The following is an 18,555-nucleotide window of genomic DNA, read 5'->3' as shown; positions in this document are numbered from 1 at the left end:
TTGTCGAGTTGTGTTGACCCGCCCCATGCATCGATCTCATACATATATATATATATATATATATTAATTGGTAGTTATTGATGATGGTGTCCTCGTATCGTATCATATCATCAACTAGTATAATAATATATCATGCATGCGCCACTTAATATTACTTGATTAATAATATATATAATTAATTAATTAAGAGTAATTAATCTAATCTCTAATCTAAATACCAACGTTTAAAATCAATGGAATTGCATGCCAATATATATTATCTATATAGGTAATTAGCCAGGACGGCTTAATTAGTTAGGCCTGCGCTACCCCTGCCCTGCCCTGCCCTGCCCTGCCCGCAGTTGCACTTACACGTAACATATATATATATTTGCTAGGTAGGAATTGGCATTTGCGAAATCAAGAAATCATTCATATCTTAATTAGGAATGGAAATGGAAACGGAACGCGTGACTTATGTGGGCCCATTTTGCCCACGCTAGGCTAGGCAAGGCTAGGCTACCTTATCTTACCTACTACTCATTGCCCAATATTTCCTTTCCTATCTCTATTTATTTATTTATTTTTGATCGGATCCCTATCTCTATTTATTTTTATTATTGTATCGTAATGTATTGTTTATATATAACGGATCGATACTCAAGACATCACCCATCCGGCTTTGATTTTAATTTGGATCAAAATCATATTAAATATATATACCATATATTTATCTTAAATCTACTAATTTTGTAATTATTTTATTTTTCAATCTTTTCTATATATAATAATAATTTATAAATATATTTGAAATAAACAAAAAAATGATTACATATAATATATACAGGTATAGATATAAAGAAGGAACGTATACATATATAAGCAAGAAATATATGATTATACATTCATATAATAGTAGTAGTAGTAGGTGCATTTTGTAGCTTAGGTGGAGAGAGAGAGAATGGCGTGAGTTGTGAGTGGGTGGGGGGTACAGGGGGGCTGTAGGCCCTCCCTCCCTCCCTCTTTCACTCTCGCTCAAGCGTGCGCTTTTTCCACTAACTTTTTATTATTATTATTTTTTTTTATCCATATCTATATCTATTATTATTATTATTGTATAATATTTACATACATCGTCGTCGAGGTGGAAACTGCACTCCAATTAAGGCCAACATTAATAATAATAATAATAATTTTCCATGGCTAAGTTGGCTTGTAATAGCAAGTAATTAGGAGCTGGTGCTGTATCACTGTATGCAGTGTGATGTTGTGTGAGTGGGGGGACACAACACAACCCAGAAAGTGCTCCTTTCCGTATTCATTCATATGTTAAAAACACTCACTTTCTCGGGTGCAGATGCATGGATCCAGATTTGCATATAATATATATCTATATTGTCTTCGGGTTGGGTTGGGTTGGGTTGGGTTGGGTGCAGTGCAGGCTTTGGCAATCATTTTCAGGGACTTTTGGCAATATATATATATATATATATAAAGTTGTTGTCAGTATTTTTCTTAGAATGTCACATCTCCACTAAGTCAATGGAGTATGTTGTTATTATTATTTCCATCCCACCCATCTCATTTAGACTAGCTATATAATATAATATAATATAATATAATAATAGTATGTGTGTGTGGGTCAAAGCTTTTCATCAACAAATTAATTAATACATGCGTGCCATATAATAGTACTACTACTACTACTAGTCGTCGCAGGGTGGGTGGGTCACTAGTGACTGAATATTAATATTATTAATTCCATAGATTAATTAAAGTGAAAGAAGTTGTTCTGATCTATAAATTATAAGTATCTATCATCCATTTGTGAATGGACAACAGCCAAAATCATCACGAAGAAGAAAGAGTACTGGGCTGGGCTGGGCTGGGTGGCCGAACATACAGACAGGTCGCTACTCGATCAATCCACTCATCAGAGCCGGATCTGATCAGTTAATTGGTTTAATTAATTTGACTTTGGGGGAGAAGAAGAAGAAGAAGAAGAAGTAGTTGAAATTGTTTTAATCAGCAGTGACTCTCCAAGGCCTGCCCAGGAATCCATCACCTACTTCACCATGCTGCCCCCCTCGATAATAATAATATTATTATTATTATTATTACTGTTATTAGAGAATAGAGAGACAGAGAGACAGAGAGACAGACACACATCATCAATATTATTATTATTATTATTATTGTCATTATATTAGTAAATATGATGAGGATGGAGCATATGCCGCCACATATCATCATTAGGGCTCTCTCTCTCTCTCTCTCTCTCTCTCTCTCTCTTCCTTCTCTCTCATAGTCATATAACTATAATGCAGTGAATGGGGAGGGGTAAATATATCCTTTACTTTTAATTAATAATTAGTTATGGGTATATTCCATTCCATTCCATTCTTTCAAACACGACACACACAACACATCACGCCTCCTGTGAATGTGACGACATGCATGCGTTTGTGTGCCTGTGCCTGTGCCTGTGCCTGTGCCCGTGCCCACACCACTCCACTCCACTCCATCTATAATACTAGTAATTAATATTAATAATAATAACCATGCATGCCAGAATGCCACAAACAAACAAACAAACAAACAATTACATGTATTGTAAGTAGTAGCAACAGCATCATAATATAAATGATTCACTTTGTGTGCGTACGTACGTACTGCTTGTTGCTTGCTTATATATATATACATATACAATCACCGGTAGAGGGAGGGGGTGTGGTGTGGGGGAGCGAGAGAGCAATGAGCATTAATTAATTAATATATTCTAATAGTATATGGCTGGGGGGTTAAAGTAAAAGCTTTCAAATTAGCGCGCACACACACACAGATGCACGCACGTGTAACAGTGGTCTGCCCCAGCCACTACAGACATACATACTCAGATACATAAGAGATCGATCTCGATCGAGTTGGAAACCTTGAAATCATCCTACTACTGCGTTGCTTAATTAATGACTCATCAATTCCCACACACATAGATAGATAGATATGGTTCAACTGCATCCAAGATTAATCAAATCAATACACCCCACCCCTAAATTTAATTATTGGAATTTCACTTGGAAGAGGAAGAGGAAGAAGAAGAGGTAGGCTAGGCTAGCCAGGGTTTTCCATATATAGATTGTTTGTTTCTCTCTCTCTCTCGATCATTCATGAATTCATGCATAGGTAGGCTAGGCTAGGCTAGGCTAGCAACGGCTTTCCATACGTTGCACGTGTTTGCGTCTGCACGAGATTAGAGCATTTGTATCAGCTACAAATAAATATAATAATTGGAATATTTTTAAATTTTAGTTAGAATTAAAAAAAAATTAATGATAAAGATAGTGAGATAAGTGTGAAAAATAATAGTTAAAATTCATTTGTTGACTTCATTAAAATCAGTAATAAAATAAATTTAACATTAGGAAAGGAAAAGTAAATTTAGAAAAGAATACAAGATATTGTAATACACGCGGGTATGTGTAGGGGAGGGGGATATTGCAATAGAATACAATTCATTGTGCGCCACTCCACTTACCCACCACTTATCTTGTCACTTCACTCGTAAAAGGACACTACAAAAAAAAAAAAAGACACATTTTGCACGAGTGAGCGAGTACTCGATTGTGTTCACAAGGTACGAACTACTTCCAAATAATTATAACTTTGACACTCTTGTACTCTAACATAACAAGCGATGGAAGCTGGGAAATTAAAGTAGAATGAAACATCCAACCCAACCCAAGGGTTCGACTACTGGCTGGTTAGCAAGCTAATTTAGGGTCTGACAGATCGGTGGTTGGCCACGTAACGTGTGCGATGGGATGGGATGTAATGTTAGGTTCCAGGTTCATTCTATCTTAATTTTTGTAGCCAGCCACCAATAAAATTAGGCTCAACTGTAGTGGAGACGGACAGATAGATACGATCATAATGTTCAAGTCATATAAAAGACTGGTTATGTTAGGTTAGGTTAGGTTCAGCGGGCCAACCTTCCTGTACGTGTTTGAGGGCGTCCTTCCGTCTGTCTCTGTCCCACAGCATGCACGCATGGTTTTTAACTTTAATCAATTCAACCAGGCCCAAGGCAGATCACATATATTCCGCATTCATTCTGAGATCGCCTCTTCGTTTCTGCTTAGAAATCAGAATGGTATAGGCAAACCAGACTTGAATGAGACACAGGAGATCGACAGAGCGGGCACTCGGGCTTTTCATTACACCATTCCATTATGCAATTCCTATTACCAGAATTTACATTACATACATACCTATGAGAAAGGAGGAGGGCATGAATGAATTGGCTATATGAGACAGAGCAGCACCAGAAGAATCATACCAGCAAAATACATGACCACAAGGAGTGGCTGTTGGATGTTGGCGGTTGCTAAGGCAAAGCGTGCACTTGCTCACTCCACCAACCTGAGACTGGCCACCAATCAATCATTTTTAGATGCTCATAATAATATTAGCTGTGGGAACCAGTTTCATTCAATTTAAGTTACTTCAACAACAACAAAAATCAGCAACCACACAAATGACAAGCCTTGTAACTTTTGCAGATGAGTGAAACCAGGAACTAGCATTCCTACTATACTGGCTGGGATAAGTTCTAACAATATAATATTAATAATAATAATAATAATAATATTAACAAAAATAGGCATACACTCAAATTACTAGACATCATGACTAAGAAAACATCGGATACAAGCACAACTCCATTAAATTCACAGAAAGCAGTGGCTGGCTGGTGGCTGCCCCAGCTTTCATATTAATTTCATAGGTGGATGTGGATGCAGTTCCTCAATGTTGTGCATAAACAATCCAGAACAGGACACAGATGCTCCTTTATAACAATTTTCTGTGGATTAAAGCGTACCTCAGAAGTCGATGTGGATTCTGAAGCACCACTGCTCTTTCCAGAGTCCTCGGTTATAATATTACCTTCCTCATTTAAGACAGGTAGACCTCTTCCTGGAAACTATTATATTTAGAATCTAAGGCTTCATTTATACAAGCATTAACATAAGAAAGCATTGATGCAAAACATCTCCACAATTATTCATAAAATTTATACAGTGATTACTAAATCATGCGTCAGAACAATTAAACACCCAACAAAAGGCCAAACCAATTGTGTTCCTACAGTTTCAGAGATATGCTAAAACTTCCAAGGGTACAAAAAATCTATGATGAATCTCTCTTCTTATCAACCCATGTACTCATTAGTTCTTAAGCTTAAAAAAATAAGAAGTGCAAAACTAATGAAAACACAAAAACTGGAAGTAAATAATAGTAATGCTTAGCACTTTCAATGCAGCCAAGGAATAACCTGCTGACATTTGATAAGCACCAAGAGACACTTGTTGAAATGGAGTAGCAAAAGACGATAAGCTACTTCTCCTCAATCCTTCAGCAGCGATTATACACAACTGAACTAGTAGGAAAACACCCAATATTTGATATCTGTAATAGAGGAAATTATCAGGGAACAAACCTGACATAGTAATCTGAGAAATAAGATGAAACAAATTGTGCCAACACTTTCCTGTCTGCAGAACATATGCTCTCAATGAACTTAGTAGCACTCAAGATCATCAATGTTACAATTAAGAGTGTAATAAGCAATAGCAAACAAAAAATATCTAAAAGACTCTTGCAAGGACAAATTCCAAATCCTTTTTATGAGCATAATGAAAATAGTTAGACCCTTTGAACACCAAAATACTTAGACCCTTTTGAACATCAACCAAATATAAGATATCGGTAAGTAAATTTCAGAAAACGAATGCTGATACATCAATAAGACAAGGTCCTCCCGCAAAATGGGCTCGACTGTTAATGCAAATTGTAAGTTTACCTAGGCCGTTGATTGGTTGGTTTTCCAATAAATACATAACGGATCCCCGAAGCTCGTTTTGATAAATGATAATAAATGCCTGCCAAAGAAACCTGAGATGAGAATTACAAAGAATAACTTTCTATTGGAATTCCTACTTGATCCTTTATAATCAAAGATCTTGTGGGCCCACATCACCTTCAAAATAAAAGAACATGAGGTTTGTACGGAGAGCCAACATGAGAAATTCACGGGCTATAGGTAGCACCTGGACAAACATTACGAAGGTTAAATCAGCTGAGGAATATAACAAGGTTAAGAGATGGTGAGAGTGGATTCTTGCTGTTGAATCTATAAACATCTCAATGCCGACACAAATCATTCAAAACCCAGATAATGATATCTTGGCCTGATGGAAATTTTGACAGTACACATGCAGTTGAAATCTGGTGGAAGAATGCATATACCGAGGGCCATCTCCAAACAGCACTGAACCATAACCTAGTGATTCTGGTTTGTAATCTAGACAAAGCTGAAACAGCAACCCCTGAATTGGATGAAGATGGCATTTCAACACTAGATGTAGGCTGAATTTGACTGCTTGACATGGTTTCACTGTCAGTGATATCATCAGACAGTGATTCAGCCATGGTGATGCCTTGAGAATTAACACGTGAGCTGCAGAGAAAACAAATGCAAAAGCCAGACGTATGACTTTAAATAACCTGAAACTCAAGAGCAGCAAAGAGGGATGAGCCATATAGCAGAACCTGATTCTTTCAGCAATGTAAGGCAAAGCTGTCTGATAAAAAATAAAAAGAGAACGTCTTGCTGGAGTTGGAGGAAGCCCATAAGGTCCTGCAACCTGTAAAAGGCATTTATAGATCGATTGCCAATCATATCTATTATGTGGCATAAAAAAAGTCTACTCATTCTTTTGAAATTTAAAGTTGAAGCATCAGAGTACAATGGCACATAAAAAGGCAATAATTTGGATAGAGAAGATTTCATATGATCAAAGTTCAAACAAAGCATTTTGCTGCTCAAACTTCAATCAACTTCAAATAGACATGCATCAAGTTGCCCGGAAACATTAGAATAGAGGTACTTGCATTCTGTAAAGACATGGATAAGACTTGAAGACTTAGATATACATGTGTATGTCTGTATGTATGTATTACCAAACAGAAGGAACTCAAGCACTTCCACATGCACAAAAGAACACGAATGAGGATGCATACCTGAGTTATATCACAATATTCCTCTCCAAGGGTTTGTTTCCCAGCACCAGTTGTCAATACATAATAGAGCATCTGTCCCAAAAGTTTAGCCTGACAATAACCATGTCCGCTTTAATTAGAACACTGGTTATTTATCTTACAATATTACTTTATTGTAATAAATCAAAGTAGAAATTATCAAAAACACCAACCTTTGAAAAATTTGAGTCATACAATCAAATGACAGGCAGTGCTCATAATTCTAACAAATGCGAAAACACAGCGCAATAGATGTGTAAGGAATTTCATGCAACTTCTTTCAGCATTTCGATTAAATATAAATACTGCGGGCTAGAACGTCACATCGTTCTCTACACTCCAGATGGTAAAATATGGCATTGAGACTATTACGAAACATTGAAATAGTGCAGATTCTTGATATATTAAATCAAAAAAAATTATATAGCAGTAGTTTTATAGATAGCATAATTAAAACAGGGCAACGAAGTGGAAGAAATGCACAGAGGAGCATACCTCGCTCTGATACGCGACAGCAATTCTCGTACCTGAGATTACAAGGAAAAAAACGCTGAAAATTACACGAAATTCACGCCCCAAACTTCAAATTTTAATGAGATATTATCAGAGAGAGCATTTGAAAACAACTTCCGCCATCCAGTTTATGAGTAATTACTAAGGAATTGAATAGAATTGATATGAATTTTCAAATTCTGGTTCAACCAAATAGAGAATATTTCAATTTCAGTAGTGGGCAGGAAGAGAAAGGGAATAGGAAGTGTTGACAAGAGCACGCACCAAAAAGGTGTCGGAAGGCGTCGCGGCAGGCGTCGTAGACGAAGGAAGCGTACTGGTCGTCCTTCTCGGCTGCTCTCATAACTTCGGGTTGCGCCGCAACCGGAAACCTGCGCATACCGACGGTGTGGCTGGGGCCTGCATCGGTGTTGTTATTGGTTGTAGCATCTCCGGCAGTGACGGTTGCCTCACTCATCCCCGTCTTCCGTCTTGTCTGCCTCGCCTCAGAAACGAAATTCAGATGGGTGTGTGGGTGCCGTGAAGCTTGCAACGACGTCGTCGCGGATTATCTATCAAAAAATAAAATAAAAATAAAAAGTAAAAACGCCGTTGCCGGGGATCGAACCCGGGTCGCCCGCGTGACAGGCGGGAATACTCACCACTATACTACAACGACCGATGTGTACATTCAATTATGATTTTCTTATTTGTCCTTAATATTTACCTTTGTCCCGCCTAGTACTCTAGTCCAAATCCACTTTTAAGATAAAGAAATCTGGATTTTATATGGGATGATGACGCGTTATTGGATTCCTAGGGAGGGAGGGATGTTATTTAATATTTACTCAATTCAATTCAGTTCCATTTATTATTTATATATAAATTATAATACATGTTTTTTTTTTAAATAAAATGTAATTATTATTCCTAGAGATGAAAAAGAGAAACATTTGAAATAGACATATTAATAAATATCATCATATCATATGAAGGTGCATAGCATCAACGATCAACAACGAAACGAAGAATGAACGGTTTATGAGTATGAAATGTAAATTTGTAGTCCAAACCAAACGTGGTGCCAGCATGAACGCATTTTTATTAGAAAATGTTTCTACCTTTCACAAAGTGAATACAAATTGATGAAACAAAATTATATTAAAATAGAAGCCAAAAGTCTCTTCTAAAAATTCATTCAATCGGAGCCTAGACACGACACGATAAGACAAGAGAACAAATCTGTACATACAAATCACATCACAGTTCAAATGAATGAAGCAAAGCAAGCAAATTCACCTACCCCTACCTCCCGGAATAGGATCCTGGACCTCTCTCCCCTTGACCACGATGCATGATATATGGGTTTTTTTTTTTCAGGATTAAACAAATATTATTATTATTATTATTATTATAGTAAATATTAAAAAGAAATTAAAAATATTAATAGAAGAAAATTGTATAAATATACAAATATTTTTAATATTAAATACAATGACACAAAAAATAAATATGATCATATACACTATATGATTGTATATATATTAAATACTTGCGTAGCCAATGAGAGGTCGGGTGTTGAATCCTCCTAACTATATTTTGGTTATGTGCAGATTTTTATTGTTCAGATATTTTTTACAAGTATTTAATTTAATTGTTCAAATATGTTTATTTTAAGCCCATGAGGCTAAAAAATTAAATATTTGTAAATTTTTATAATTTTAATAGTATTATATATTAAAAACATAAAGAACCACTGCTAACTCATATTTCTGAGTCCGCCACCGGTGATATATAAATATATATACACACACAAGGAGCGTGGAAGGGCTGGGACGTGAGGGGGAGCCGGACCGATGATCCCATCCCCTCCCTTCCCTTCCCTTCCCTCTTAGTGTACCAAACGCAATGAACACACTCGTAAGCGATCCACACACTTACCTTACCTACTATTAGCCTCTTCTCTTCTCTTCTCATTTCGTAAGAGAATGAAGAACAATGAATGACTGAGTCACCTCAATCAAATCTGGAAAGCCATTCCTTCATCAGCGGCAGCAACCAACACCTCTCCCTCTCTCTCTGCAAAATAATAATACCAACTTACCTCTTGGTGCGTGCTTGCATCCGAACCTCACATTGAACAAGGGAATAAGGTTAGTAAAAGTACCATAAAACAAAACAAAGCGAAACAAAACCAAAAATCCAACCATATAATAATAGAGTATAGTATTAGCATATTATCACCCTATCTTTTTGTCTGGTTCTCTAACGAAGAAAATTGTAGAACCATCTAAACTTTCTCCAGGAATTTCTCTATGTTGTTAGATCAGCCTATGACCTAAATCTATTATTAACAACATAACAAACGACTTGTCAATTCTAAAGGTAGAAGGAGGAGTTTTCACAAACCCATACAAAATATCTTCTCTCCATTTGATTTGATGGAAGCATGCATGCCCCTACCAGTTACTACTCTCCCGCACGCACCACCACACAACTTCGACAGGCTTGTTTTAATGTGCTCTTCGCCTATGATAACGATGCTCATCCCTGCGCTCATCTTCATGCCCACCACTTATTCTCCACTTGTCATCATGCTGCTCTTCCCTCCCATGCTTCAAACCATGCCTGGAGTGTCTAGAATCATGGCTGCTGTCCCTCTCCTTGTGTCCTCCACCCCTTCGCTCAGTAGGTGACCGAGCCTCTGGACCCGACTCCCGAAAGCTGTGATGTTTTTGGTGAGAGCTTCTGACATCTGACTCAACTCTTCTTCTGACCTCTTTTTGGGTCGAGTAATGACCCAGACTCAACTCACTGCCAGAGTGTCCCCTTTTCTCATTGCTTTTCTTTTGTTCTCCATGGTAGTGCTGCTGCTTGTGCCTCCCATCGCTATGCCGGTCAGAGCTTCTAACCAAATCATCTTTGCCCGAACTTGACCGCTCTGCATGACTTGGTCTCTTGTCTTTTCCAGCAAAGGATGAATGGGAGCCCTTGTCATGTCTTCCATCAACATAGTGATCATCAGAATGCATATGTTTGTCATGCTGGCCTTTCCTCCCAAATACCTCCCCAGAATAACTCAAACTTGATTCTCTGTCTTTCCATAATTTATGGTCAACAGATTTTTCTGGGCCATTACGGTGACCGCATTCTGGAGAACCCTCATTGTTGGCAGAAAGTTGTTCTCTTTGATCTCTGATGCACCAACACACACAAAGTTGAAATACAATAGTACAAGTTGTAGATAGATATATATAGATAGATACAGATATATTTACATTTCATTTGAATCATGACATCTTAAAAATTAAGATACCTTCCTAGATCCTCATTGGGAGGCTTCCTTATATTTTCACATGGTTCAAGACCAAACAGCTCTGATGCCCGAGGAGGACCCATGTTTCCCATCCTCATATTTCCACTGCAAAATGTAACTGCTTCAGAATCTGGCTGTGCAGGTATACATGTTTTTAAGACGGGTAAAACCCTTATATAAAACCTACCCAACACCAGGCAGGCCACCAGGCATTGATGGAATATAAGGAGCGGCAGCAAAAGGTGAAACTGGAACCATGGATGCATTAAATGGCACCATTCCAGAGTTATTATACATATTGGCATATGGTCTGAAGGGAGGCATTGAAGAGCCATTCCAGTAGGGTGGTGCATACCCAGGCATGCCTCCATGAAACGCTCCATTGTCTACATCAATTAACAAAATGAGCATTTGGAATGTCAATAAAACAGAAAACATTGAATAATACCTGGCCGAAACATGGTATTTTGGTTGGCAAGAGGGCAATCCCGCATGAGATGATCAGGAGAACCACATGTGTAGCAATTGCGAGTCCCCTAATTTCAGGGAAGAAAGCTAACATTATACGAGCTTCATAAGCATGAAAACCACTTATATCAATGTCTAAAATTTTAGTATAAAGAAACTTCCACAAAAACTATGCAAAATAATGCTGATAGTTTCCTATTGCAAGAATGTTCCCCACAAAATCCAGGAATAGCTGAAATAAGACGGGGGCAGGAAACTTCTGATTTATATTTCAATTATATGTGCCTTTTACCCATTCAGTAACTCCAAAAAAATAGAATTAAAATCACACACAGTAGCCATTAAGCCGTGGAACTTTATCTATGTATAAAGATTTAGCACGAGAACCTTATACATTCTTTACTAGATAAGGCAGCTGAGTTACCTTTCTATATCCTCCACCAAAACCTGAGAAGTTTCTATCCCCACCTAAAAATAAGAGCAGCACATGACAAGTTAGAAAAAAAATACAACCAACTATTATTACAAATATTGATGCATTTAAGTAAATTTATTCACCAGAAGAATCATTCCGGATTCCTCCTCTTCTCCTCGTGTTAGAATCAGCTGTAGCACAAATGAGAAAGGATGGAAATTAAGGGATGGGCTAGACACTCATTAGAAGATTATAACACTAATCATTTGATTTCCCAGTTTAACCTTTTGATTCATCAGATTATTCATTAAAACACCAATCATAAACAATTCCATTTACGCTTATGGACTCATTTCTTTTTATATCTACTTAACAGTATAAAGGAACATCAGGCAAACTAAATACTATGGAGGTTTCACAAATGATGAATTAGCTGAAAACCTTACACAAGTTACATGTGAAAATTAAAGACAGTGCACAGGTTATCCCATCTAATCATCTCCATTAACAACTAGCTCAAAATTAAAAATATTTCTTCATCAAAAGGTATATGTTGACCATTAAAAAAATAAAGAACAAGTATATTAGACAAAGCAGCCTAACAAGGTGAATTTGTAGTATATTTACCCTTTGTTATGTGATCGAAAATTAAAGCATTGGGAGGAGATTATACCTTCATCGGGAACATTAGCTTGAGAAAAAGTGTTCTGATTTTCAGCTTGAATATCTGCCAAACGTTAAAAATGTTAAGATCCTTTAAGCATATCAATGTTGACTACTTGACTGACTTGAAAGTGATGAAAGAGCATATTTTATATCTATATTACCAAAATTTGCATATGGCACATTTCTTCCATGCTGATGCCCATATAAACCTTCCATAAACACTTGATTTGATCCTCTTCCTGTTGCACAAGATGACTGAGGCAACTCTAGTTCCCTCTGCACAACAGTTATAGCACAAGAAACATCCTGCACTTGAATTCCAGATTCTCCATCTGCAAATAAATAAAAGAGGCATGAAGTATATAAAAATCCCAAATTTGCCAAAAAGTCATCTCAACCATTTCATCTACCTGGTACATATTTTTGCATGGCATTTTCCGAATTGTTATTGACCATCTGAGATTCAAGGAAATGTTCAATTGCTTGACGGAGTGACAAATTGGGTAGCAGATTTTCTACAGTGCATTTGTTTGAAGAGCACTTTGGACATATCCTCCGGTCAATAAGCACTTGACGAATACCTGCAGTCCCACCATCAACAATTTAATAGGTGGTGCATACAGATCCTATGGAACTCAATCCAAAGGCTATTGTTAATTTTTTTTAAAAAAAAATAATAAATAAAAAGATGAAGAAGAAGATTAACAGTAAAGATTCATAAAGAGTTGAGTTTAAAGTATTGTTGTTAAACTACTCAGCACAGCACAAAAAAAAAAAAAAAAAAAAAAAAAAAAGCCTTACACTTTTCACAGAAACTATGCTGGCAACAAGGTATCATCACAGCATCCTTGAAGAATGTGTTGCATAGTGTACATTTCAGCTCTAATGGAAGATTATTATTTTGGGCATCCAGTGCATTGGGTGGAGACAGCCTTTAAACAACCAACAAAAATAGGTAAGATGAGCAAGAATAAACACTTGAAGAAGAATACAAATGCGGGGGGGAATATATATATACTTTTTCAACTCCTTCTGTTCATCAACTTTCGGTAACACATTCCTCACATTTTGACATTGATTAGAACCTGAAATTTAATTGAACCATTGAATAAATTTTCAATGGGGAAAGCTTCAAAAGAAATGACTGAAACAGAACATACCTTGCAGAATTTCTTGATTGGATTTACATGAATTTAGCTTCTGACATCCTAACCTGAATAGAACAAGCAACCAAAGTGAAATTTTTTAAAATCAGACAAATTACTAGAACGAAACAATAGTCAACACCAAATTCATTTCGTATCCTAAAAGAAAAAGGCACTACCGTTCAAAATAAACTACCAGAGCAGTCATAATGCATTTTCCTTGTGACTCAAGAAACAAAATGAGATCCACGACCAAAATGGACAATGAAGTAGAGTGGTGATTCAACAATATAAAGATTTTACGTAGTCATAAACCCATGAAATAGAAACAGTATGAATTTTGAACATGTAAGATCCTTGTGATTCAAGAAACAAAATGCAATCCACAACCCAGATTGACAATGAAGTAGAGTGGTGAATCAATAACATAAAGATTGCGTACTATAGACGCTGCAATTATAGACCAATCATTTAATTCATCGTATTTATTGAAACTATACAAAGCAGCAACGATATGTATCATCCCCTGTTTTGTTAATGATGACATTTACTCATCCATTCCACGTAGAAAATGAGTGTAGGCTTAGAAAGGGACATTTCATGAACGCATCTATGTATTGTATGGCGTGCTCATTCATAAAAAGAATTTAAAGATACAACTATATATAAGAAAATCACTACAAGTTAATAGTAATTCCATTAGATTTCTTTCATATTTCTTTGTGAATTCAAACAGATTGATCATAAAATTCATAACGTGAATATTCATAATAGATGGATAGCCATATAATCACTTCTTAGAATTGTATAAGCTTATATTCTTCATGCAAAAATATGAAATTCATCTCATACTCAAAAATATTATATTGTAAAAGTATGTATCCCAAAACAAGTTTAGATGAGTCGGTTATTCCAACAAGATATCAGCAATGCTGCTTGCTGCAACTGTTTGGGAGAGCAAATACAAGAAAAAAACTTTTTTTATTTGTAAACAGCAGACGTGTGTCTTCAAGGAAGGTCAAGACACACAAAGATCTTGGAATAAGACAATAATTTGCAATCAAGAAAAACCATCAGCCTTTAGACAGTAATTCTTCATAGATAGATTGCTGATTCAAATATGGCTTCAATTTAACATAGAAAAACAAGAAAAATGGAGCAGATAAAGATGCACACACAGTAAATGTGTCCGTGTGAAGAGAAGGGGGTATACTCATGAAACCTTCATAGCCATTACAAGTAATTATACCTCGAACCACAAATACCATCATTCTCATTGCCCTCAAAATTATCTTTGTCGGATGCAAAATTGAAATCAAGGAAGTTTGATTCTGGCATGGGATCAACACCCAAGATATCCAATTCGTCCTTTGGCCCACTCTGAAGAAAACAAGTTGATCGAATTATAAGAAAAGTAATCAACAAGTCGGTAAATAGGCATGAACATGAAGCTAGAAAATACCATGGTGTACAATATTAAAAACCCATGTACATGATAGATATAAATGTCAGCAAAAACGCATACAATTTTAAAAACAAGCAAATTGCTCCTACAGTAGAGATATGTACATGATAGAATATAAGGGTCTCATATCGATGACAACCTACTAGAAACTTATGAAATATTGCCAATTTCAAAAGGACATGGGACATGAGAAATTTAAGGCCATACATAACAAAACCATTATAAAAGGCTTACTGGAGTACACAGATTGCCGAACTCTTTCCTCTCTACATCCTTTACAGCTTGAATAGATGGTCTGCATCAAAGAAACATACATGCAGATTAAAGGTATTACATATAGCCCCAATCAATAACATCAAATTTTAACTGCCACATAAGCCAACTGAAAATGAGGGAAGGACAATCTAATCAAATTAATGGAAAATGGACCCTCGCAAATTAGAAGATAATCGCATTTAATGCAGAACCTCCAGGTGGTACAATAGGAGGAATTCCACAAGGATACACACACAGAATAAGTAATCAAATTACAAAAACAAACAAAATAAGTTAATAAAACGCCACGTGGTTAATCTGGGGAACAACTTTAGAAAGAAATTGATTTAGACTTAAAACCGCATAACTCCAAAAAAGACAGATTGTATACAACAGAAAGTCAATGTTCTTGGCCAACACTGTGAAGGAAATTATTTTTGGACACCAACAAAATAGATCTTTTTAAATTTAAATGGCTGATTTGTGAAAAATCAAGCTAAAGGCTGACAGATTCATTGTGCTGGCTTCAACATTATTCTTTTACTGATGAACTTCCAAGTATCATTAAATATCACTCATTTATTAAAAGCAGCTCAGAAAAGCCTCGAACCACATTTGACACGTCGTCTCATCCCGTTGGTCAATGGATCAATTAAAGCAGGCTAGTTTCTGTATATGGAAAAAGGTAAATTAATTTCATTTAACAATTTCAGGCCACGAGATGGAAAACAATTGGATATCAACACCTGTTAAGTTTGTATGGTAAACAACTCATTTAGGAAAATTCCATAATGGCCACAACACACTTAAGGAATAATAAGGTTGCTCATAATGACTTTCTTAATAAAATAAAACACTAGAACAAATGAGGCTTTAAGCATATGAGCATCTACAAACATAGGACTTATCCAGACAACACAAAAAATTTAGGCAATGAACTACAAGCAACACCATGTATTCTACTCATCAGAGAATATAAACCAATTACTGTTTTGATCAATTCTATCACTTGCCAACAAATCCTGCTACATATATGAAGGAATCCTCAAAACTTCAAGGAACAAGTGAATTCTCATAAAAGGTGTGTGTGGGTTGTTTAACTAATGCATGGGCGGGGCGGGGCGGAGCGGGGTGGAGCGGAGCAGCCCAAGAGAAGTGAAGTCAGTCAAACACCGATTGTAAATTAATCAGACAGAAACTTACACAGCCGATGGGGGCAATGGCTGAGTTCCGCCGGGAACTCTCTTAACAATCACGCTGGATCCTCTCGGAATCAGGGAATCATCCCCCTTGTACTCTGGCGGGTCCGGGTTTTCCCCAAGGAAAAACAAATAGGAACAAAGATAGGTTATTCAGGAGTTCAACCATAGCGTAGACTTGTATGAATAAAGACATCACCGGAAGACAGCGAAAGCATAGAAACCAAGAACACAATAGAAATGGCAATGAATGAAAGAGAAATCGATAATCTAAAGCAGACCTATCCCGGAAAGCGCATCGGAAAAGACGAGATCGAACCCTTGCTGTTGTTGAGAGAATTTTCCGCGCAAAATTCTAGCCCGCAACTCCCCGACAGAAATCGAGGGGCGATTCTCAATGTCCAACGTCTCAAAATTGACCGAACTCCTGAACTTGAACTGAATAGACATGGCTGGGAAGCTTGCCCTCAGATCATCGGTGAGGTGGGAAGGGGTGAGAGGGTTTTCAGCCGGCTGCGCTTCGGCGTTGGGGCTTTCGGGTTTAGTTTAGTGTTGTGTTGTTGGCGTGGCGTGCAATTGCAAAGAGACGAGAAGAATAGAAGAAAACGGCTGTGGACGGGGTCGGGGGCTGGGCTGCCTATTTATAGGAAGGCGGTATCACGTGATGTGTGCGTGCATGGCAAAAGTCCTCGCCAAGACAAGAGCACAGCGTGGACCTCAACCTCAATTAACCATATACCACCAGGCCCCATAGACATACACACACACACTCATATCACATCTCTCCTCCACTCTTGCTTCTTATTAATGCGCTCGCTCTCTCTCTCTCTCTCTCTTTCTCACCTTGTAACTTTTTTGGCATAATGTATTGTTACCCATTTTTTTTTATTATTATAAAATGAACTTCCGAGTATTTCTTAAGTTATAAATAGAATGAAAATAAGAAAAAAAATCATTTTTTTGTTTGTAAAAAAAATAATAATAATAAATAAATTCATATAAAATAAACATTTTGAATTAATATTTTGAAAATGTTGAACAAAATCTTCTAGAAGAACACACTTTTTTTTATTTTTTTTGACAAAGATAGTATTTCTTATATATAAAGTGTTGATATATGAGATATGATTCTTTATAAAATATTATATCAAATTTTTATTTAATTATTATATATATCCTACGAATAATCCCAAAAATTAAATTAATTTTCCTTAGTACCTACCTTAAACAAACAAGCAAACAACAAATTTTATTTATATATTTATTAAAGTAAGTTGGTATCCATTTGACCTTATAGAAACTGCTAATGAGCTGAATAGTGATAGTAATTTGTAGGCCCAATAAAAGGGCGTGAGTGAGTAAGGAAGAAGTGCGAGTTAGGTCTGCCACAAACATCCGCTAGGGTATACGAAGAAACCCAGGAAATTATTAATGGGCCGAATAGTGATGGTGAACTAAAGACAATGATAAATAGCAACTTGACTTGAGAACCTGGGATTTTACTATTTAATTTAGTCTAAGCAACACACAGATTCTATATTTCCATGCTATTTTGAAATGAGATGACAAAATAAATAATTTTAAAAATAATATGATATTAGGTTAACAGTAGGAGATTTAACCAGCGCACTCATCTAGCAGCGGCGGCGGCATTAACAAGATAAGATACATTTGCACTCATCTAGTAGCAGCAGCAGCGGCGGCATTAATAAGATACGATACATTGCAATTAGCTAGCACAGCACGCACACGCTTATTATTTATACTGGCAGTGGTAGGCAGGGGGTGTGGGTGCAGGTGCAGCCATTGATGGTGGATGCCTAACTGTGTCTGTACCCCATGGCCATAGGTGTCTACTGCTGCAGAAACGAAATAAGAAATCACATAATAAGGGCATGCAACAAGCATAAGCATAGGGATTGGAATTAATAAGAAGGCCTCGCCCTACGAATTTTTCAAACGAGTTTTTGTACAATGATAAATTGTATGTTCCATTTAAAGCCTTAGATTAAAATTTTTTTTTTAAAAAAAAAAGCCTCTACATAAAATGAGATGGC

The 18,555-nt window shown here is 36.7% G+C and overlaps 2 protein-coding genes and 1 non-coding gene across 7 annotated transcripts; all 3 read right to left on the bottom strand.

The window, feature by feature from the left end:
• Window positions 1-2,588: 2,588 nt before the first annotated feature.
• Window positions 2,589-8,169, bottom strand: LOC127265555 (peroxisome biogenesis factor 10). Of its 5 annotated transcripts, XR_007841985.1 has the most exons (13): window positions 7,855-8,161; window positions 7,573-7,604; window positions 7,060-7,149; window positions 6,589-6,683; window positions 6,250-6,496; window positions 6,017-6,086; window positions 5,840-5,918; window positions 5,312-5,445; window positions 4,859-4,953; window positions 4,316-4,404; window positions 3,969-4,217; window positions 3,515-3,551; window positions 2,589-3,219 (listed from the first exon to the last, which is right to left on the bottom strand). XR_007841985.1 is itself a non-coding variant. In XM_051295399.1 (11 exons), the coding sequence occupies exons 1-11, from the start codon at window positions 8,045-8,047 to the stop codon at window positions 4,115-4,117; spliced, it is 1,191 nt and encodes a 396-aa protein (XP_051151356.1). In that variant the 5' UTR covers window positions 8,048-8,156; the 3' UTR covers window positions 3,969-4,114. The 5 variants fall into 5 exon arrangements, 1 of the variants encoding a protein (XP_051151356.1); XR_007841983.1 differs by having other exon boundaries at window positions 3,515-4,217; XR_007841984.1 differs by lacking the exon at window positions 3,515-3,551.
• A 7-nt stretch (window positions 8,170-8,176) lies between these two features.
• TRNAD-GUC (transfer RNA aspartic acid (anticodon GUC)) lies at window positions 8,177-8,248 on the bottom strand. The gene has a single exon. It is a non-coding gene; the product is annotated as a tRNA-Asp (tRNA).
• Window positions 8,249-9,754: 1,506 nt separating this feature from the next.
• On the bottom strand, window positions 9,755-17,127 carry LOC127265554 (E3 ubiquitin ligase PARAQUAT TOLERANCE 3-like). The gene is made up of 16 exons (XM_051295397.1): window positions 16,780-17,127; window positions 16,503-16,596; window positions 15,279-15,339; window positions 14,829-14,959; window positions 13,595-13,647; window positions 13,453-13,519; window positions 13,236-13,366; window positions 12,845-13,015; window positions 12,596-12,766; window positions 12,442-12,495; window positions 11,912-11,959; window positions 11,778-11,821; window positions 11,334-11,421; window positions 11,073-11,271; window positions 10,886-10,990; window positions 9,755-10,764 (listed from the first exon to the last, which is right to left on the bottom strand). The coding sequence occupies exons 1-16, from the start codon at window positions 16,946-16,948 to the stop codon at window positions 10,083-10,085; spliced, it is 2,268 nt and encodes a 755-aa protein (XP_051151354.1). The 5' UTR covers window positions 16,949-17,127; the 3' UTR covers window positions 9,755-10,082.
• Between the last annotated feature and the right edge of the window lie 1,428 nt (window positions 17,128-18,555).

This window comes from Andrographis paniculata, unplaced genomic scaffold, assembly GCF_009805555.1.
Source record: "Andrographis paniculata isolate CXL003 unplaced genomic scaffold, ASM980555v1 Contig73END, whole genome shotgun sequence".
In the NCBI taxonomy this organism is placed as follows: Eukaryota; Viridiplantae; Streptophyta; class Magnoliopsida; order Lamiales; family Acanthaceae; genus Andrographis; species Andrographis paniculata.
The sequence above is the reverse complement of the archived record's forward strand: the minus strand, read 5'-3'. Positions and strand labels throughout refer to the sequence as shown.